A 23038-nucleotide genomic window follows, 5' to 3' on the forward strand; every position below is an offset into this window, starting at 1 on the left:
CACAGCAGTCATTCAAATGTGTTTGGAACACCTACATTAGACTAGTAGTTCCCTGGTGTTATGAAAAAAAACATCTTTCCCTGAAAAATTGGTTTCAAGGAGGAAAACAAGAAAAGTATTCTCAGGGTTTGTGTGGGGTTTTTTTTGTGTGGTTGTAAACTTTAAAGTTTAAAATTCATTTCACAAAACAGCAAAATAAACGAAAACCTTTTGGAAATAACCAACAGATCCTCCTGATAATGACAACTGGTCATTATAAAAATCCCATGTCCACTGATTCTACAGGGAAGCTGTCAGGCTACACTGTGTTTGCCATTTAATAAAGTATATTTATATATTGATAAATGCATGCAGAACATCAGGAAGTGATTTGTCTGGGACTGGGCCAACTTTATTTGGTTGGTCAATAATAATATTATGGTATTCACTTTCTTTTTGAAATTCAAACTGTAGTGTACTGTAGTATACTGTAGTGTATGGCACTGTACTCTAGTTTACTGTAGTATACTGTACTGTAGTGCACTGTACTGTAGTGTATGGCATTGTACTCTAGTGTACTGTAGTGTACTGTACTGTAGGGTACTGTAGTGTATGGCACTGTACTCTAGTGTACTGCAGTGTACTGTACTGTAGTATACTGTAGTGTATGGCACTGTACTGTAGTGTACTGTAGTGTACTGTACTGTAGTGTATGGCACTGTACTCTAGTGTACTGTAGTATACTGTACTGTAGTGCACTGTACTGTAGTATACTGTACTGTAGTGTATGGCATTGTACTCTAGTGTACTGTAGTGTACTGTAGGGTACTGTAGTGTATGGCACTGTACTCTAGTGTACTGTAGTGTACTGTAGTATACTGTAGTGTATGGCCCTGTACTATAGTGTACTGTAGTGTACTGTAGTACACCGTAGTGTATGGCACTGTACTCTAATGTACTGTAGTATACTGTAGTGTACTGTACTGTAGTATACTGTAGTGTATGGCACTGTACTGTAGTGTACTGTAGGGTACTGTACTGTAGGTTACTGTAGTATACTGTAGTGTATGGTACTGTACTGTAGGGTACTGTAGGGTACTGTACTGTAGTATACTGTAGTGTATGGCACTGTACTGTAGTGTACTGTAGTATAGTGTAGTGTATGACACTGTACTGTAGGGTACTGTAGTGTATGGCACTGTACTTTAGTGTACTGTAGGGTACTGTACTGTAGTATACTGTAGTGTATGGCACTGTACTGTAGTGTACTGTAGTATAGTGTAGTGTATGACACTGTACTGTAGGGTACTGTAGTGTATGGCACTGTACTTTAGTGTACTGTAGTGTACTGTACTGTAGTATACTGTAGTGTATGGCGCTGTACTGTTGGGTACTGTAGTGCACTATAGTGTAGTGTACTGTACTGTAGTATAGTGTAGTGTATGGCACTGTACTGTAGTGTACTGTAGGGTACTGTACTGTAGTGTACTGTACTGTACTGTAGGATACTGTACTGTAGGTTACTGTACTGTAGGTTACTATAGTATAATGTAGTGTATGGTACTGTACTGTAGGGTACTGTAGTGCACTGTACTTAGTGTACTGTACTTTATAGTAAAGATCTCCTCCAGACATGTAAGAAATACTCTACCAAGAGTAAAATATTGTATCTAAAATGCCCCCCACCCCCCTTTAAAAAACACATGATTCTATTTATTTCTTCTGCGTCTTTTAAAAAAAAAAATTCTGAATCTATGAATATGCTAATTATTTCATCTAAGAAGTTGAACTGCTGGACACCAGATGTCTCCTACTACACTGTAAGGTTCACTCTCAGTGTTTGTGAACTGGAGGCTTCGAGTTTCCACATCACACTGGTTTAGGCTGAATGCTGGACCATGACTGGCTCCAAACATACCCGTCACTTTATGTCCATTTCACACACTGGAGTCTCAACTACCAAACGTGTGCACCCAGGTCACAGTAACAGATAAAACAGTCTGAAGACATCTCTCTTTCTCACACACATGCACACGCACACACACACACACTACATAAATGCTCTGGTGGACAAACCACCAGTCTGAAAATACACTCATGATTCTGTTATATCAGCTGATCCATTATGATTACATATCCAGCCTTGATCCATTATATACTATGGCAACAAATGAAATGGGTTTTAGTATTAGACTACTTTTTAAAAACAGAAAATAAATATTTAAAACTTTAATTACATATAACATTCATTGCAAAAACATAGAGAAATGTATAATATAGAATATAAAGTAGTTTATAATATAAAACTAAACAGTACTGATACTCTCTGTAATTATTTAAATAACATCAGAGAAGAGGCAGCTCAGTGAACTGTTGTGTAAGATGAGCTCTTTTCTCAGTTTATCATTACAGAGGTTACAGACGTCACATGCTGCTGTAGAAGTGAACTACACTCCATCCCAGCACAGAGACTGTTAGCATTAGACTGGAACAGGAAGCTCTCAGAAGTACAGCGCGCTCTGGCAGCCCCTCACCTACACACCGTGCACCCTCAAAGCATAAACATAACACTTGGAAAATGAATAATGACTAAACGAAGCCCACACAGCAGACCGGAGAGGACCTTGCGCTGCGTTACTGTGGGTGTTACAAATAACAGCCACGCAGTCTTGTTAGATATCAAACAAAATATTCTTGGAGGGGGCAACCTCTCGGTCACGCCGGCCGGTTGTTTGCGGTTGGGAGAATGAGGCGGGGAGAAAAAGGTGAGCCGGGCATTGTCGGGGAACGTGTCGCTAATGAAAGTTTGCCTGTTTAGAGGTTGAGGCACAACAGTTCTGCCGACTGCACAGCCCAGTCCCCCCCCCCCGCCCTCCTCCACAGAAATAACAGCCCACGCTTTCAAGAGCTCTCAAATCAACCCGTACAGATTCCTCTGGGCTCTGGGAACAGGCCTTGCATTGCAAAAGCATGTGGAGCGCAGGCCCTCGGCAGGCTGCGCTCTGTGCCTGGTAAATGGGCCGTGTGGCAGGCAGATATTGTGGAGAAAACTGCTGAGCGCTGAGTTTATCTGAATCCCAGCGGAGCAAGAGAGCATTAGGAGTTTGGAGGGCTTTTTTAACCTTTTGATGACATGTCTGAGATTGAGTGAGTGTGAGAAAACTGACAAGAGCAATCAGGGAGGGAGCCGAGCCTGGTGATGACAGGAAGCAGCATCATCTAAGGGTAGAACCTTTGTGCTGCAGTGTGAAACTCACCTACAACACACCTCCACCCTGACCCTCCACCTGATGACATCAGGTTATAATGTCAGGACCATTAGTCAGCACTATTAATCAGTTATCATCAACATCAGGCCATGATGTCAATACAACAGATCATGATGTCAGCACCATCAGATTACGATGTCACATGATGTCAGCACCATCAGATTACGATGTCACGTGATGTCAGCACCATCAGATTACAACGTCAAATTAATTCATGATGTCATTATCAGATCATGATGTCACATGATGTCAGCACCATCAGATCATGATGTCACATGATGTCAGCACCATCAGATTACGATGTCACATGATGTCAGCACCATCAGATTACGATGTCAAATTAATTCATGATATCATTATCAGATCATGATGTCACATGATGTCAGCACCATCAGATTACGATGTCACATGATGTCAGCACCATCAGATTACAACGTCAAATTAATTCATGATGTCATTATCAGATCATGATGTCACATGATGTCAGCACCATCAGATCATGATGTCACATGATGTCAGCACCATCAGATTACGATGTCACATGATGTCAGCACCATCAGATTACAACGTCACATTAGATAATAATGATGTCACATGATATCAGCACCATCAGTTCATGATGTCACATCAGGCCATGTATGACAACATGATGTCAGCACCATCAGACAGCACTTTTAATCATCTGTCTGTGTGTGTGACGGTGTTTGATGCAGGATCTCACTGAGGTTGCAGAAATCCAGAGATCCTTTGAAATGCATGTGAGACGGATAAAGCACGCCACTCAGAATGAACTCAAACACATCCACAGTGTAAAGTGCACCCACACATTTGTCTAACTGGGCCAAAATAAACAGTCAAAGTGAATTAAAACTCTTGTCAGCTGTGTGAAGGAAAAACACGCTGCCCACTGAGATGTACTGTATCTACCTTCAGGCGAGAAGCGCTCACGGAGGAAATTTCAAAAGAATGTGTCAGTCAGTTAAATTTGTGGGTGAGGCTTAAGTAGTCAGCGTGATGCTTGACCAAAACACAACGCGTACAAAGAAGCCGTGTGTTGACAAAAGGAAGACGGAGAAGAAGAGGATTGATACGGGCTCAGTTCTCTGTGAGAGGGTCACGTAGTTCTGCCTGATAATATTAGACAGAGAGATTTTAAAATGCATTAGGTGAGAGCTGTGAGAGAGCAGAACAAAACTGAATTGTGATTTTACTGAAGAGTCCTTGAGTCAATCCTCCTCTCAGCTATCTGTGCAGACTTTCCATTTAGAAAGAGTAAAAGAGCTCCAACTGCAGGATTTACATGACTGGACTGTTGCTCAGTCTCTACTGCAGAATACAACTACATTATGACTAATATCATAATCACCAATATATTGATCAATATTTAGATTGATTATTTGGATCTCATTGAACTTAAAATATCATATTACTGCAGTGATTGTTAAGATGCATGTTGTGTGGAAGGTGATCAATACTAAAATGATGATTCATCATTTCCACAGGTAGATTGGACTCTCTGGAGAACGCTGCTTTCTCTGCCATGTAACCAGGCGTCCAATCAGCTTTATACAAGTGAGCATGTGCAGAATAACAGACTGTAGACAGATGATGAAAGCAGAGATTGTTACACGGAGCGATGCATCCTCTTATCTAAAATATCAGCATCTAAAATCTGACTGAAGTTAAAACAGCATATCTTCTCCCACACCAGGGGTATCAAACATACAGCGTGTGGTCCAGAACCGGGCCGTTAAGGGGTCCAATCCGGCTCACTGGATAACAAAGGTAATTACAAATGTTCAACAAAAACACACATATTCTCTCGGGCTGGGTATCAGTACTCGATATACCTTTTAAGGTGTCGACTGAAATAAATCGATACCAAGTATTATCAAAACATCTCCCGTCAAATCATACCTGCAATCAATCCTTTTTGCAGAAAATATGACTATTTGTAATCAACCCAAGCGTTCTTCAATTTAATGTGACTCATTGCCACAGCAGCTACAACCCATCTGTGGTGAAGTCGTGGTGAATTTGAGTTAGCACGCTTAACAGTTCAGCAGCCAAGATGTCACCTAAACGCTTTAAAGTGTGTCTACACTACACACCTGTTACACCTGATAAAAGACAGTATACTAAATGTGGAATGGATATAGAATGAAGTACTCAGTTGGTATCAGTATCACTTTAAGGGTACTTGGACTGGTACTGGTATCGTCATTTTTTAAACGATACCCAGCCCACTATTCTCATCCACCATCCACAGTCAAGTCTGATCTTCTCATGGACGTCGTGGGGGGGGGGGGGGTTATTCAGTTGGTTGCAATCTGCACCCTTAACACTAGATGCCCCTAAATCCTACACACTGGTCCTTTCAAAGCAACTTAAAAGGTGGAGTTTTCTTACAAATAAAACTTCACCATCAGGCTTTACGTGTTTTCTAAAAAACATCTGACAAGCTGTTTTTTAAATATGTCATATCCTGCTTTGTTAACATCCAGATGTTCTTGCTGGCGGTGTTCAGTTCAATGCATTCATTTCTTCATTAATAGAACTGTTTTGGTCACCAGTTCTGTATCTCATCATAAGGATGAATGCTGCTCATTACATACTATTAATATTAGCGTAGCTGCTGTGCATTTATGTTCTCATCACTGTGTCACAGTGGAACAAAATGATGAAATCTTTGAAGTTATGGTTATAAAAAAAAAAAACTGTTTGATATGTCAGAGCAACATTATAATTATGACACTGGCACAGGATGACAGGCTTAAAAATCTAAATATAGGCAGTGTTTGCCATCTAACATAATGAGATAATCACGCCATAATGGAGATAACGGGCCCTGAAAAAAAAAAACATCCTCAGCCTCCACAGCTGATCTCAGCTTCCATGGGAGCCTCAGAGTGGAGAGACAGACACAAACATTTTCATCTGGTGATTCTATGAACTTTCATAACCTCTGACATTCATGAAGAGGTTGAGCTCAGGGGGAGTGAAGAGGAATGATAGAGGGAGTACATGTTTAATGGATGATGAGCTCAACAAAAACTATCATGTTTAACAAGCTGAAATATATATCTGCAGTTATTTAAGATTATATTGGCCAGATGTGTTTGTTATCTTTGTATATTTGTACAATAATATAAAGGTATGTAATGGTTACATGCGCTGAACCAAAAAGGGTAGCCAGGGGGGCCCGGGACACCTCTGGAATTTGATTGGACACCCCACGTGCCACCACAGTTGATTGACAGGTCACTGGACGTGTATTTGTTGTGAAACACGATTAAGAGAAGACAAGCGTGGAAGGCAGAATTAACGTCAAGAAGACATTCTTTCAGGTAATACATCTCAAGTAAGTTTTAATGTATATCATGATGAAACAAAATTATCACACAAAACAAGCTGACTGTGCATTTAGAGGAGCAGAGAGATGTCTCCATGAGATCAACTGTATGTAACAAAACTAAAACGCATAGCAAAAGATCGCTATAGCCAAAATATTTCCGGGCGTCCGCGATTGGATTCCATCGATTGTCAGAGTATGTACTTGGCTTAAATGTGCAGCTACAGTGATGGCCATGGTATCATAATAAACACACGTCGGTCACATCTCTGATGAGCTAAAAAGAGTGAGAGATGTTGAGAAAATCCTCCAAAAAGCATTAAGCTATTTCTTTCTCTCCCTCTTTCTCCGTTAGCATCAGGCAGTGCTTCCCTCTTTCTCCTTTATAGACAGGCTGAGAGATGATTTTAAAGTAACCTACCTCAATGAGGAAAAAAAGTTTTCTGCTAAGCACGTGATGTGTAACCAGAATGACTTTTTTTGTATCGGGACAGATGAAAAATGAAGAGAAAAGGAGATATTCCGATTTTTTTTTTTTTTTTTAAAGAAGCACAGATCAGAGATAAATGAAGCCCAGACAGACTTCACTCCTGATACCAGCAGCCCTGGTCAGTGTGGTCAGGCACAAGGAGCTTGTCTATCACCAACACCGGGTCAGAGAACACAGGGGCAGCAAATTGCATGAGTTCAGACATTGAAATGTTTTGCCTCACATGGTAACAATGGATATTTTGACAGATTAAGAATTATTTTGAATTTCAATTCAGCTTGTAAAAATATATCATTTTGTGTGTGGTGTCAATTTATGGCTTATGACACATACAGTACTGTACAGTCAGCAGGCATTGACCCTGACATATGTCTCATATTTTGGTAAACAAACTCTGCAAAGCATTTCACTCACTGATCTCCTGTTTACTTTTAGCTTGACATGGTAAACATATTTCCACTTGGTGACACAAATTTTGAATATCAAGAGGGGAACACACGTATGTGTGTGAGTGAGTGAGTGAGTGAGTGAGTGAGTGAGTGAGTGAGTGAGTGAGTGAGTGAGTGAGTGAGTGAGTGAGAGAGAGATGGGAGTAACACAATAATAATTTGTATTAGTAGGGACACCCTCATAAATTCTTGCCCACCCCCTTTCTTTTGACACCTAATTCTTACTTTTAACACACTTTGTCTTTTCCTTTTTTTATTGTAAATCCTACTTTTTAAAAAAAAACATTTTTATCCTTCTTATTTTCTCCCTCGTACATCGGTCTCAAATTGTTCTTTGTTTTTATTCATTGGTCATTTTTGTTCCTTTTCTTTACATTGTTCTTGGTTTATACTTGTTCTTTATTATCAGCTGTGAAATACTGCTTTATAAATCACGTTTAATTGATATGACTGTGTATTGTATGTGTATTGAACTTCATGATAAAGATCTGTCTCTGGCACTGAGTAAACTACACCAGCATCAAATACCTGCTCACATTTATCTTCTTTACTTAGATCAATGGATCAATCAGTCCATCAACAGATAATTAATCAGCAACTATTTTGATAATAAGAAGCAGAAATAACTTTATATTACATTTACATGCCTTAAATGAGTCATTTCTAGCTTCTTAATTGTGAGACTGTGATGATGAACATTGTTGAATATTAACATGACATCCGCTTTAACAGTCAGTGTGTCTCTGTACTAATCTTACAGTTCCAGTTTATCCTGAACTGTTGATGGCAGATGGATGATGTGATGATGTGGACTGTACTTGTGCTGACTGCAGCGAATCAGCTCGCAGTATTTAATGGTAGATAATTACTGCTTCCCCGATGTCCGTATTGTGTTTTTGGAGAGATTTTCTTGAGCAGGCGTTTGGAACACATTAACGACTAATTATCACTGTTCTATTTACAGCTTCTTTTTTTTTTGGCCAGTTATGATCAGCGGCCAATTAAACTGCTGCATTACTGGTTGAGGCCGTGCTGCAGAGGAACGTGCTGAAACAAAGTGATGGAAGGAGCAAAGCACAATCCTCTTCTGCCAGTTTCCAGCAGTGGGACACAAGTGTGGGACATGTGCTATTATGGTATTATATTATATCTGAAATGAGACAAAGTAGCATAAATACAGTGATTAGTAGCCAAGTGTGAGTGCTGATACACAGACACAGCTCCCAGGAGACAAAGCAGCTCGGCAGAATGAACAAAGAAAATGCTGCTGTCCAAATACTCACAAACTGAACTTCATATCTGCAGTTTGTCATCTTTGATAATAATGTTCAGTGTTCAATGTTCGCTGTCTGTCTGACCACAGTGGTTTAAAATGTGACAGGAGGACTTGTTAAAGGATTAAAGAAGAAGAACATTGATTTATATGATGCGTAACAAAAAGAACACACAAAACTAAATCAAACTTAGCTGTTTTTTTCCTCATGAACTCAACTCATCACACAGCTGCATGAACACCCTTCTTCTCTCTGAGTGACAGAAAACTGCCTCTTTAACCCTTAAATACTGTTCAGGTCAAATTTGACCCATTTAACATTTAACAGCTGTAAAAACACCCCAAATGTCTTTTACTCTGAAATTTGATGTGGCCCAAATATTTTTAAATGTTATACTTTTGTATAGATGCTACACATTTGTGTCCATTGAGGCTGTTCTGGGTCAAATCATCTCCGTATCTATTGCCATGTGTTTTAGTGAAATGAATAGTTAATAGTTTTAATAAGATAGTAGTTATGAGGATTTCTTTTTATGATGTAGCAGTGAAGACTGATGGCTCTAATGGTTATACAATAAACCCAACACTTCCATAAAGTTATAAAATACATTTCCATCATTATTGCTATGTTATATTTTCATGTCTTAGGTAAAATAGGACATGATATTGTGTGATAGATGTTTTTTCTCCTAAAATGAGAAAACATTATCTCTGAAACATGAATCAAGGTTTAATCACATTGACTATTGATGCTTTCTAAACACATCTGTGGTTCAACATTTGGTATAGACACTTTTGATGATGAGATTTGACCTGGAACATACTGTGAATAGAATATGAACAGTATGTGAGACCTTAAAATCTACTGCACACAGCTGTACTATAATTCTCTCCATCTGCCAAGAAAATTAAAGGACAAATCAGAGAAAAACTAAAAACATCAACAACTAAATACAAATCACCCTCCAAAGGTAGGGTAAAATCATGACATCATTTATTGTCAACAAGAGCATAAAAGCAGCTCCGTTCACTATTTACAGACTGATTACATCAAGAAATTTGAGACTAAATCAAAAAACAGGAGCTGAAATTAAAGACCTGTTTGTCTTGATTACTGTAGCTAATAAAACACGATGCTAAATACAAACATTACGTGCTAACAATGTAAAAGTGCTACAAAATAAAGATACTCGCTTAACAAACAAATAAAACTCATGGTAATAAATATATGAAGTTAATGAGATAAATGGTGTAGTCCCACCAACCACTTCACTGTATCTTTTAATGCTCAAACACTTCCTGCCTTCTATGTTTCAAATTAAAAGGCGAGCAGAAACAAGAGGGATGACCCCTTTTGAGCCACTGCTTTTAATGTGAAAAACACCCGAGCAGGAAGCGTTGACTCTATCTTGAAATGAAAAAAAAACAACAAAAAACTGCAAAGTGGAAGAAATAGGAACAGTAGTAGAAAGAATGATGCACTGCTAGAGTTAATGTTGTGGAAATGTGCTTTATGCTGAAATGTATCAAGAAAAAAAAACGACGCATAAGAAGTGCTGAGCGTGCGTTAAACCACCAACAGCATTGAAAGCAAATTACAACAGTCATGAAAACATGATCAAATACACTCATCAGACACACTTCTCAAAAGTAAACCAGCTTCAAACTGACTTCTTTCTGCAGCTGAGGTGCATAAAGGCAACTATTTACTGCTGACTTCATATCTTTTCTCTAGCTCTTTATTCTAATTATCAAATATAACTTCATTCATAATAAAGATTTGTGTTTTAGAGGAAGCAACACTGTAAAAAAATAAATCATTATTAATGTATCTGTTTTAAAGCTGCAACAATTAATCAATTAGTTACAAATTATTAAATTAATCCCTAATTATTTTGATCATTAATTAACTGTATGGAGCCACTTTTTAAGAAAATAAAAGCCCATATTCTCTGATTTCAGCTTCTTAAATGTGAAGATGTAATAAACTGAAGATTTGTTTTGGCTTTGGGAAACAACCTGACTCTACTAATTGATCAATCGAGTAACTAATCAACAAATTAATCAATAATGAAAATAATCATTAGTTTTCATTCTCATTTAGTCTATAAGATGTGAGGAAAAAGTGTGTATTGTACATTAAAAGCTAAATCTTCACATTTAAGAAGCTCAAACCAGTGTTTTTGTTTTGATTTTTGCCTCATAAATGACTCATTGATAATCAGTTTCCATCCATTGATCCACTGATTGATTGTGCAGTGGAGGAGAGCGTGGTGCCTTCAGGGTCTGGGAGCAGAAGATCAGCTCTGGTCTCACTAACACTACATCTTCTGTAAATTGAACATCTTGTTTACTTGCTTTGGCTCAACCATCTCTAATGAAGTCATTCGGTTGGATTTCATCTGACGGTGCGAAGCTGAGAACAAACTGTGTGCTCAACTGCAGCAGCCACACACACACACACACACACACAGAGAGAGAGAGAGAGAGAGAGATACAGATACACACACGGGTTGTTAACTGCATTAACTGGGAACATCTTTTTTTGAATAGGGGTTATTGTTTAAGTCCTGCTTTGCCTTTGGGAAGCTCATCCACATGACTGAACAGAGTGTATCATCTTCATACCAGCCTCAATCTCTCTCTCACACACACACACACACACACTCACACACACTGACCTTTATCTGCCTTGCTGAGAGTTGGAAGGCGCTCAATAACATTCAATTAAAGTTTTAGAGTTCATTTTATGTCATTTCAAATATATGAAGCGCTGCCAACCACAAGATAGAGCCTGAATGGAGAAAAAATGAAATCTAATACATTTCATAGAAAAAGTACTTGACTTTCTGTGACATAATTGGCTGAAAACTGGGTTACTCAGCTGTACTCCAGCAATTCTCTAAACTGCCTTTTATGGACAATGCACACAGAGGACAGAGCTCATTCTCTACTTTGGCTGGAGAATAGAGTATTTTTAACATCTCTACTACATGTTAGATATTCACATTTTTTTTACTTTTGATATTCTGCAGCACAAATTCTCAAAAAAAACTTCTATGATCAATCTTTTATAAATGATGTAGTTAAGGGAAAAGCCGCTCGCTTTGAAGCGTGCTTTGGATTATGAGACGCTCATCCGAAACACGTTAGGCAAATCCGGTAATTTAACACTGCACTGCATACAAGCTCATGTTAACACAATAGAAAACACACCAGTCTTTGTTCTTACAACAAGTCAAGTCTTCTGCTCATTTCGGCGTGAAAACCATAAGCAAATAACGCCAACTTTAATTATTGTTTCACCTTTTGTTCCCCCTCACCTCCTCACAATGAGAGGAGCGGCGGCTGTGGGAGAAACCACAGAGGAGTGATTGAAGTAGGAATGATAAGATAAGTGTTCCGTGTGTTTCAGGTGGTGTTTTTGGGTGCAGCCTGTAGTAGACTGAAGAATGAATCCCAGTTATTCTATTAGGTCTTTTAGGTCATGTGTATCTTGTTCTTTTGCCTGAGAAGCGGCGCTGCGTTAAATTGCCAGATTTTTAAATGAGATTTGGCGCACGCAGCTCTCTTCATAAAAAACACTAATTACTCGCAGAAAAGTTTCGGCGGTTTCACACTTAAAACATCTCCCGCGTCATCCACGAGCCGTCACAATGACTGACACACTTTAAAGCCGTCATACATGTTTTCTCTGTGAAGCCTCAACGTCTCAACAAGCAACTGGTAGATGCTTAAAAAAAAGAAGTTTGACAAGCGTGTCCTCTCTTTTCTCTTACCTTGTCCTCCGGTGTCCCCGCTGGCTCTGTCCAGTGTGCCACTCAGCGACAGAAAACAAAGAAACACGAGCAGTCGTCCACATTTTGCCGGTGATATTTGGGCATTTTTCTGCCTGTGTTTACTGTACATCCCTGTGACCCTCGGTACCGCCGACCGTCCTCCCTTTCCTCGCCGTTGTTCAACTCTGACTCCCTCTCTGACTCCTCCGAGCGTCAAACACGGCCTAGTATAATACTACACTTCCTGTCTGAACTGTCAAAATACAAGTCCCATGACCGTATCTATGTATATACTATTAAAGGACGTGTCCACTCTTTTTCAAGCGTCGTAAAACAGCAGTCAGTGTTCATATGAACAGTGAAAGAGGTGTTCCTCTCTGTAGTCAGTCCTCCTGTTTATACTGACTAGGATGGATTAGGGTAATGTGGGACATTGACTAGTGACAACTAAGCTCCGGTGCATTTATCTCTTTTTCTATTCAATTATTTTAAAGCTAACTAGTATATGTGCACAGTGTAAGTTATATTGTTTAACATTACACATGTTAACATACAGGCTGCATTGTATTAATCAAAGTATTTCTAAACCTAAAAATGAGTGTCGTGCAATGGTGTTTTTATCTTTTTATCTTTCTACTGGGATATGTGCAATATAGGAGATATGCAATCTGTGGGTTGTGCAATATGTCATATGTGCAATATACTCTGTGGGGGTACATGCAATGTGTGCATTTATGTGACGTGTGCAATATGTGATGTTCTATGTGTTGTTTTTGTTTCGTTTTTTGTGTTGGTGGTCATTTATTTATGCATCAGCTTGAGTCCTGGACAAATTTCCCCAGAGGGGACAATAAAGTATATCGTATCGTATCATATCGTATATGAGTCTTCATCAGTGTGAGTTAGTCATATCAAGTGATATCTGACACATTTACAGTCTTTTTAGCATCAAATTCCCTCTTAGTGTTTCCCTGTTGAGCTGTGGTGGAAGTATAGTAACAAAAAGACTTTGCTACTAAAAACACTGTAACGTTGAAACATAGAAGATGAAGATTTGACTCATTTGGACGCTGAAGCTTCATATTAGCTTCAGATCAACTTTTAAATACATGTTTATACAGAAGGAGGACTGTGGATTTAGTCCTCCATCACTTCCATTGTAAACATTATGAAGGGATCTTCTAATGGTCAGTATGAACAGGAGGAATCATTACAGCTAGTAAAACTGCTTTAATGTTCATTTGGAAAACTGACTATTGTTTTGAGACAGATTTGAACATGTGTGAACACTACCTGCAACTCATCTTCTTTGCACAAAACTTTTAGAAACAAAATCTCTGAAAATATTGAAAAACAGCAGAAAAAAAACCTAAATGTCACACTTCTATGTGACATTTAAAAGAACTGAATCCATCATATCCACAGTGGGAAAACTGAATGTGTGATCAACCAGCTGCTGTGGACAGTAGATACCTTTTATCTACCAGTGACTCCTATATCTCAGCTACAGTTTTATGTCAAATAAGCTGTAAGAGCAATTGCAGCTTTTGATATTCATGTGTGGAAATGGTGGATTCCACACCATCTGTGTCCTAATTTCATACTACATACTAATTCTGTTCACATTAAATATGTAGTGTTTGCACAGTGGAAAAAAAAAACAATAACACATGCTTACTAAAAAAAACACATTTTTCAAGTGTGCTTTTGACATGAGCAGATTAACCAGTTCAGGGACATATTTACCTCTTTGTGAAACTGTGTCATTTCCTGTTTGCAATGTTTTTTTTATAAGTTTCCTGGCACAGTCTGCAGAAGCAGAAGTGTGCTGGAGTGTTCTTACTGTGTTTGACATCTTCATCATCTTCCTCCTCTACCTCTATACCTTGCAGAGAGGGACAAATAACACCTTTATTAGTGTGGAGCATCCTCAGCCCACCTTCAGTATTTAAAATTAATCTATATTTTCTGTTACGATACATTTTAAAAAGCTTAGACAAAAATTAACATCGCATCTACTTTCATGTATACATTTTGGCTCGAACCAACGAATTAACTGCATTTACTCATAATAGTTCAATGAGATCGCACACAGTTGAAGGACTCCAATAATATGGCAATCAAATGTAATCCAACCCTTTCTAAACAGTTGAGAAGTGGCTGCATGTGCTTTTAAGAGCTCATCTCTGTGTGGAATTCAGTAGAGTACAAAACACGGCCGAGAAATGTGTAAAGTACCCTCACCCTTGAACACAAACCTTGAATTTCGTAAGATTGGGTTTTTTCCACAGCTGTGAAAAGGCTCAAATATCCAGTTCAGAGAGGACAAGCTGGGGTCAAGGCTTCATACACACAGATCTGCTTATCCTTTCACTCAGCCAACATGTTTTGTGTATACAGAATTAACATGGAGCTTGAAAGTAAACAGTTTCATTTTTGCTTCCCGTCCTTTCGCCGTGGATTCTTGTAACCTGGCTGCAGAGCTGAACAGAGCAAACACCTGTTTCCTGGCCTATTTATCAGAAAGCTAATCAGCCTGATAACTTGCAGCTGTCATTCCTGCTGCCAATAGCTGCTGCCTGCCACAGCTGCAGGTCTGCAGATGGCGTCACCAGAGGGCACTGAGATACCACGACAGTCATATTACAATGCTTTATTATATAATTCACTTAATGTTTTATTTTATTGATAACTGTGTTGATGGGTGTGAGCCTGCTTGAACACATAAGGAGATTTCTGTAGTTCTGTATACAAAAGGGAGAGTTTTTTTGTGTTTGTGGAGGATCAACTTTTATTTTGAAGTCAACATTAACTAACATCCGTGAGTGTGTTTAACTTGACGCTGCTTGGAGCTCCACAAAACAAGGCGTGGATTTCATTATTACAGCTTTCACATCTTTGCTCAGAGGATGCAGAATGACTCGACTGACAGTTATGTTCGTTTTGCCCACTAATAACAAAACTGAATTCCTCAAGCAGCTGAAAAATTATTTTAAAAAAACAAGAAATAAAAAAAATGTCATTATTAAATTAAATGTGTTTTAAAACAGCTCTCATTATATATAAAAGCACTGTTCCTTAAAACTTAATGAAGTGCTTTTTTTTCAAATAAAATGCTGTTATATGCATATGTATAAAAAACAACATTGCTTCAAATAATTATCTAAATGAGGACTATTTCATTTTCTTCATATGCTTATTCACTTTAATTATATCAATATCATATTTGCATAAAGAACCAGCTCATCTATTAAGGGTGCTGTTATGCTGCATTCATGTCATATCAGAGTTATGGAAACCAACTTCAAAGTCATAATAACAACTGGAAAGTCTGACTTTTCTGAAGGCTCAGGTATATCCAACATGTCACTTCCTCAAGAGCCTGAAACTGAGCAAATATGGACACCTCACTTCATCCAATGTCCACAATGTTAAGATGATGAAACCTGCCTTTAATGGATATATTGTTAGGTTTCGATGTATAGTATTTTTTAATAGGGATGCACCGATTGTGAAAATCTATCGAAGTGCGATAGAAGTGCACATAAGAATGTGGCCGATAACCAATACTGATGTTATTTATTCCACAGGGGGGAAAAGAAATCATTGTAAAAAAATTCATTAAACTATCTTTAATAACTTTCACACAAAATTATTTTTTTCTTTTTGAAAAACTGCTTCAAAATCCCTTTAGCCTGCTATATAATTACCTACATAATAAGAGCACTGCATCTGTAACTTTCTGAGGAATAGGCAACAGAAGGTCAAGGTGAATAGCACCTCATCCTGCCTCCTGATTGGATGGCTCTAAACGGTCGGCAGACAATGCAACCATTGGACGTCTCGTCACAAATAGCCACGAAACACACAATCCATCCAAAAGTCACAAATTTATCATGGACGTCAGCCACAAATTGCACTTCAAAACCCCTCGCAGCCTCGTATCCATCACTGCCTCATTCAAATTTCTTGGCAGCCGCATCTGCGATGCACTCACATTGGACTTGAACACAGAGACCGCATCATCAAAAAAAAAGCCCAGCAAAAGACATTTCTCTCTGCATCAGCTGAAGAAATTCAGACTGACACAACACCACCTGCTCCACTTCCACATGGCAGTAATTGAAAGTATCTTCACATCATCCAGAACAGTCTGGTGCAACAGTTCAGGCAGCCAAACTCACAAAAGACTCCAGTAGATTGTCAGCAAGTCATCTAAAATCATTAGCACCCAACTTCCATCAATAAAACCCCTATAGCAAAAACAAACAAAGCATTTTTTTCCCCAGCTGCAGCATGGATGTTGAACTCTTCAGCTGCTCAGTCAGTATGTGTGAATTCTGATATCTGATTGTGGCTATATGCTTCTTTTCTGTGCAATGATGTTAATGTGACTGTTATGTACCACACTGTACCAGAATCAAGTTCCACCAGATTAGCTGTGATGTCATTAAACTAAATGGTAAATGGACTTATATAACACTTTTCTAGTCTTTTGACCACTCAAAGCACTTTTACACTACATGTCACATTCAACCATTCACACTCATTCATACACTGATAGCAGGAGCTACCACACAGGGTGCCTACATGCTCATCAGAAGGAGACTAACATTCATACACCATTGGTGCAGCCATCAGGAGTCATTTGGGATTAAGTATCTTTCCCAAGGATACGTCGACATGTGGACTGGAGGAGCCGGGAATCAAACCTAAGTCAAGTGAATTGATTGTAATATCTGTATATTAAAGGGCAGCGCCAACCATTTACGCCAACAATGACTCCCACTCCATACGGGACACCCCCCCCCCCCCCCCCCCCTTGTGACAATGTCACAAACTGTCATACAACACGGGTCAGTTTTGAACCAGGAAGACAAAAGATGCACAGTCGACAGCAAGACAACAGGAGGGGTAATTACACTACTCAATAATGTAACCACTATGTAAAATTAGCTTAAAAGCCTGGCGGCTCCTCATGGGGGCTTGACCTGTACAGGCAAGTGAATCAAAGTAAATTGCATTAGGGGTAATGTAGGTTCCAGGTTTTGACTGGTTCTTTTACATAAGTAGGTTTCCTTTTCTTCTTTTTTTAAAAATCGGTAGTGTACTCATTTCAGATGTAGTTAGCCTAGCTTAGCATAAAGACTGGAAGTAGGGTTAAACAGTCTACCATAGTTTTGTAGTGACAGAGAGGTTGCCAGCTTTGTTACCATCATGTTTGTATAGAAACCAAAAACCCCAACATGTGCCTGCTGACTGTATCTGGCAACCTGTGTTATATCCAGAGTCACTTCATAGAGGTATTACAGGAATGGATAAACACATAAGATGTCTGCAGCCTCAGAAATATCATTATTATCATCGAGACATTGTTCAAAAACCTGTTACTTTTCAACATCCTGACACAAAAAAAACAAACAACAACAACAACAACAAAGAAAAGAGCCAAATTACCACATGAGATTTTTAATTTGTAGCTTGATGCTCAGCAGCAGCTGGAGCTCAATTTGAATTCCAAATATGCACATCTTTGTCTGGTGTACACCCTATCATCAGGACTCTGTCGGCAGTTGTATTGTCTGGATTAAAGGGGGGGGGGGGGGGGGATGGTGTGATGTGAGTGGTGGGTGGTTGGATGTCAAAAAACACAGCGCTGTCTCCTTCTGTTATAATGTGTATGAATTATTGCTTATCAATTTGCATGAAGGCAGTTATGAAAATAAGATGAGTAAGGATGAATTATGTATTGCGGGGCGCCACTCGTGGTTTCATTTTCAATCTAGCTGCCATTTACCCCCCCCCCCCCCCCCCCCTCCAAAGATCCCATTTAATATTAAGATTATTGGATTGAGACGAGCGTAACATCCCTCAGAGTAAAGAATTCTCAGAGTAAGTCCTCACATTTTTTTTATTTTATTTTAAATCTTATGCACCCGAGATCATATCACGTGTGCACAAGACTGCTTCTGTGAAAAGGATAAAAACTTGAACAACATGGTACCTTGTGATAATAACTTGTGCAAGCAGGATTACTCGTGAATACTAAATTAGAAGATAAGACGTCTGCCCACGAGATATGAGATCAAATCTCATACAAACAAGTTAATGACTTATTCAAACAAGATTTTACCTTTAACAAACAACAAAGTGTGCAAACAACATAATCTGAGAACATAATAACTGCACACAAAAAAAAACTTTATTGCCATTCATAAACATTAACATGATTTGTGATGTAGTGTCTAACTTGTAGATATCTATGTGAGTCACTTGAAGGCAATTTTGTCTTGGAAAGATTGAAATAGATTCCCATGAAATATCTCTCAGCCCATCTTTTGTAGTAATATAAGATCATGTTTTTGAACACTATAACGCAATACATAGTTATTTAATAAAAGATCATTATGTTCAGGACTTTGGATGCTTTGTATTAACTCCCTTTTTGTTGCTTAGACATATTATAGTGCCTCTTCTGGCCTATTTTTACATTATTTTGGCTGTTTATGAGCACAGAGAAAGGTTTTGGTATTGTAATGCAGACTATCTTTCATTTTTCTGTTCCCTGAGTTACTGCCAGAGTTAGAGGACCTGTTCAATATTAATTCAAACACTGAGCTTTATGCCTAAAGCAACACTGAATATAAACATTTTTCGCAATTCCACTTTTATCTTCCTTCCTTTCAGTGGTTTTTTTCTCTCCCTTCTACCCCCTCCTGCCTCGCCTTATTCAAAATCAAACAATCTGACCAGCGTCAACTCTCACATCAGCTTACAGGCGGTATTGCCCTCTGCTCCACCATATCTAGCCCAGGACAAAATGACATCCACAGCTCGGTCTAGTTCGGAAAAAGCTATCTGTTTTCTCCAGAGGACTCAGATCATGTGCTGGTGAGCTGCTTACTCTATAAAAGTGTGTGTATGTGTAGCAGTCAGAGCATGCTGGCAGGCCAGGATGAAGCCCAGAGTCATTGTCTATCCATTCCCCTGCTACAGCAGCGCGGTGGTGTCATGCTCACTCTCTTTGACTTTGGAATTATGGCAAGGATTTAGACTTAGCTGGCAGGAGGGGAGGGGGTGCCGGATAAGACGGATTTATTTCACCTCATCTGGAAAATGTGTCCTCTGCCATACGACCACTTCAGTGACTCTTTATCCTGCCAGTGGGAGAGTGGACACTGCGCTCGCTCACTCAGCCGTGGCACAAATGGCTTGTTTTTTTTCTTGTTGTTGTTGCTCGGCTCGGTTTGGGGGATATTGTCAGCACCACTTGTTACAGTGAAAGGTCAAAAGCTTTAGACTCAGACATGTCCAAATCCATCATCCCATTCACACTGCTCAGGGAGAGAAAAGCACTGTCAACCAAAGGCATCAGAGAAGGAAGAAGATAAGATTTACTTGGCCTTTAAAGGGTCCTAAGCCTTTCAGAATAAACCTTCAGATGCTACGTGATTGTTTCTGTCTATTATTGAATGAAAAACAAATACACGGCAGGAAATAAAACCTTCATTTTCATCCACTCCTTCACCATCCCTGACTCCCACCCATGGTCAACATGACAATCATAGTGCATCATATTCAGAATGTTCAGATTCACATTCAGATTAAGGAGAATTTACACATGCTAAATCATGAACATAGAGCCCAGGAGAAAATGATATCACAAAATGACATATGTACACATATACTGTATATGTTGCCTCCTCAGCTCTTGTAGAGAGTAAAACAGGCGTTTGACATGGCACATTAAATCAGGTGGAAGTCTGAGGAAGACCGCAAAGACAACTCTCACACTTTCAGCATTGATTGGGACATTCTCATTTTACTGCAAGCAATAAGTCCAAACTCTATGGAGGCCAGGAGGTGTTATGATACATGGTATACATTAAAACATGCTGCCATGTTGTTATTTACAATATCTATTAAAGAGGTTGTGCCCAGCATATGGAAACGCTCAATAAAAGCCACTATTCCACAACTCCCTGTACTAACAATCTGACAGCAGAAAATGACTATTTTATCATTTCAGAATAAATAGAGTTTGTACATGTGTTTATCTTTAAATAAGAATATTCTGACAGCTCTGACAGAGTTCAGGACTTTAAGACGGCTGTTTTTTTGTTTGTTTTTTTAGATGTGACAGGATAAACTTAGAATATGTGTGTAAAAGGTTATCACTCTGATGTGCAGGAGAAAAAAAAGCAATTACTGTTCCTGACTGCTCCTGTCGCCACGATGGGATAATTAATAATGATAAATAATGAAGTTAGTGTAGCATGTGCATAGAAACAGGACTCAAACTAACTTCTTGACATTGTGCTCTGTACCTCAACATTGTTGTGCTTACATGAATGTATAATGAGGGGGAAATGATACCACACATGATATTTAAGCTATTGTATGAAAGAAAAAAAACATATTAGGTTGCTGTTTAAATTCGTGTACATCAACCCAGACAACATAAGGAACTGAGTCATCTCCTGTCTAGCACAGGTTGACTCAGGCTCTGTCCTTCCTGGATTGAATAACTGCACAATGGACAATGGAGTCAAGCGCTTCACCTTGGATTCTTTACAAATACATTCGTGTTCCAACTTTCCAAACACAACTCGTATTTGGAGATATACACAGTGGGGTCCAATGGTCTGAGACTGCATTGAAAAAGAAAAAGGTGAATAGAGCCTGTAGGGAGGAATAGGTCTACAATCTATTACTATTCATGCCTTTTTTAATCCATTTATTAACCATTTCCCCCAAGCCGTTTGCAGTCTCTACTTCATTTCTAACCTTGATTCTTCATCACTAGTATATCATCTATGCTGGTCAGCCATTGTTTGTAATCTGGTGCATCAGTCTTGAGCCAGTTCTTATTGACAGCCTTCTTTCTTGTAGTGAGCAGACTCTTGACAATGTATTGGTCTGCTATATGCACAGTTGCTTCCATATGTCCCAGATATAAAATAAGGCAGGTTTGAAGGATTTTGTAACCCGACACCTCACACAGAACACAATGTATACCACACAAGAAATGTTTTATTTTCATGAAAGTCCATAAAAAGTGTGAGTGGTTTGGTTCCATGTGGTAACATAGTCTCCAGCATGGTTGTTGAATATTTCAATTTTGAGTTTAGATACCACTACATTCTACACACTGCACCTTTAATGCATACCATAGTATAGCTGGGTCCTACTCCTAATTATCATTTTTCTTCAGACAACTAAATGACGGCTTTGATTCACTCAGCTATCTACTTATTGTTTAACAGTCCCACATTCAATTTATACATTGTATCTTTCTGTCTGCAGCTCAAATACATTTTCGGATAAATAGTGCTACAATCGGACACATCAGGAACTCCAATATGACATACCTCATATATCCTGCAAACTACATATAGCATTATCAAAATCAAACTTTTGAACCAACTGGCTCACACTTCATTCATATTACCAGATGTTTGTCTAACCAACTACACACTGTTGGGCATAATGAAAAGCTCTCTCATCTTTAGTATGCTTTGTCATAATACTAACATAGTTCAAATTGTAGAAAATTCTTCAGATTGTTGCACAGAAATATTTGCAGATACACACACATGCTGTTGAAACTTTTTTTTTTTCACCAAACAAATCAGTGCAACATATGCACAGCAGATATATTTACATTGGAGTGAACAAAAATATGCTCACAAAAAAACAGTAAACTGAAAAAGAAAATTGCAGAGAAAATGTGCAGAAAAAAAATATAGGAAAAAAAGAGGCAAGAAAAATAATTAGGCAGCATCTTGCCTCACAGCTAGGTCAGAACACAACGCCTCGTCCATCACTCTTCCTCCCCCTCTTATTCTCACCCTCCCTCTTCCTCTTCCTCTCTCTGCAACGTTTTCCATTGTTGTTGTAAAAAAAAAATGTGCTCACCTGTGGTCTTTTCATAGAGCTTACTTCCTGGTTGAATTGGTAACAATTAACCATTGAGGTGTTTGGCCAGGTGGCTCATATATTGGCCAATTAGCTCATGTAGTGTCATTTTGAATGGCAGTGTTTTGTCACTTGAACATGTGACTTTATGTCAGATTGTTGTGTCTTATGCAGAGAACAGTGTTCAGTGCATTTAAAAAGTGTCATTTTGAAATACAAAATGTGTGTAAAGCAGAAAATGTGTTTAGACTTTTGGAGACTTGATAAGAGGTTTTGCTCTCTGTGTGTCAGTTTAAATAATTGTGCTATGCATGTCATTTTAATGTGTTAGCAATTGGAAAAAACTGTAATTAGTGTATAATCACCTGAATCACCATAGATAGTGGGTCCTCTTCCACAGAGCCCACCGTGTGACACCACCATGTTTCTACAGTAGCCCTGAAGAGACAAACTAAACATTTTGTGTTTATCAAGAGTTTTGTGACCGTCGTGGGTTCTTCTACATGCTTGGGAGGGGGATTATTAAATT

The 23038-nt window shown here is 38.8% G+C and overlaps 1 protein-coding gene across 1 annotated transcript in view; it reads right to left on the reverse strand.

Moving 5' to 3' along the window:
- Positions 1-12760, reverse strand: part of adam19a (ADAM metallopeptidase domain 19a) — a 206891-nt gene extending 194131 nt beyond the window's left edge. The window contains exon 1 of the mRNA XM_062444365.1: positions 12592-12760. Within this exon, the coding sequence (XP_062300349.1) occupies positions 12592-12721 (130 nt within the window). The 5' untranslated portion in view covers positions 12722-12760. The remainder of the gene's footprint in view (positions 1-12591) is intronic.
- Between the last annotated feature and the right edge of the window lie 10278 nt (positions 12761-23038).

Source organism: Scomber scombrus, chromosome 23, assembly GCF_963691925.1.
Source record: "Scomber scombrus chromosome 23, fScoSco1.1, whole genome shotgun sequence".
NCBI classification, from domain to species: domain Eukaryota; kingdom Metazoa; phylum Chordata; class Actinopteri; order Scombriformes; family Scombridae; genus Scomber; species Scomber scombrus.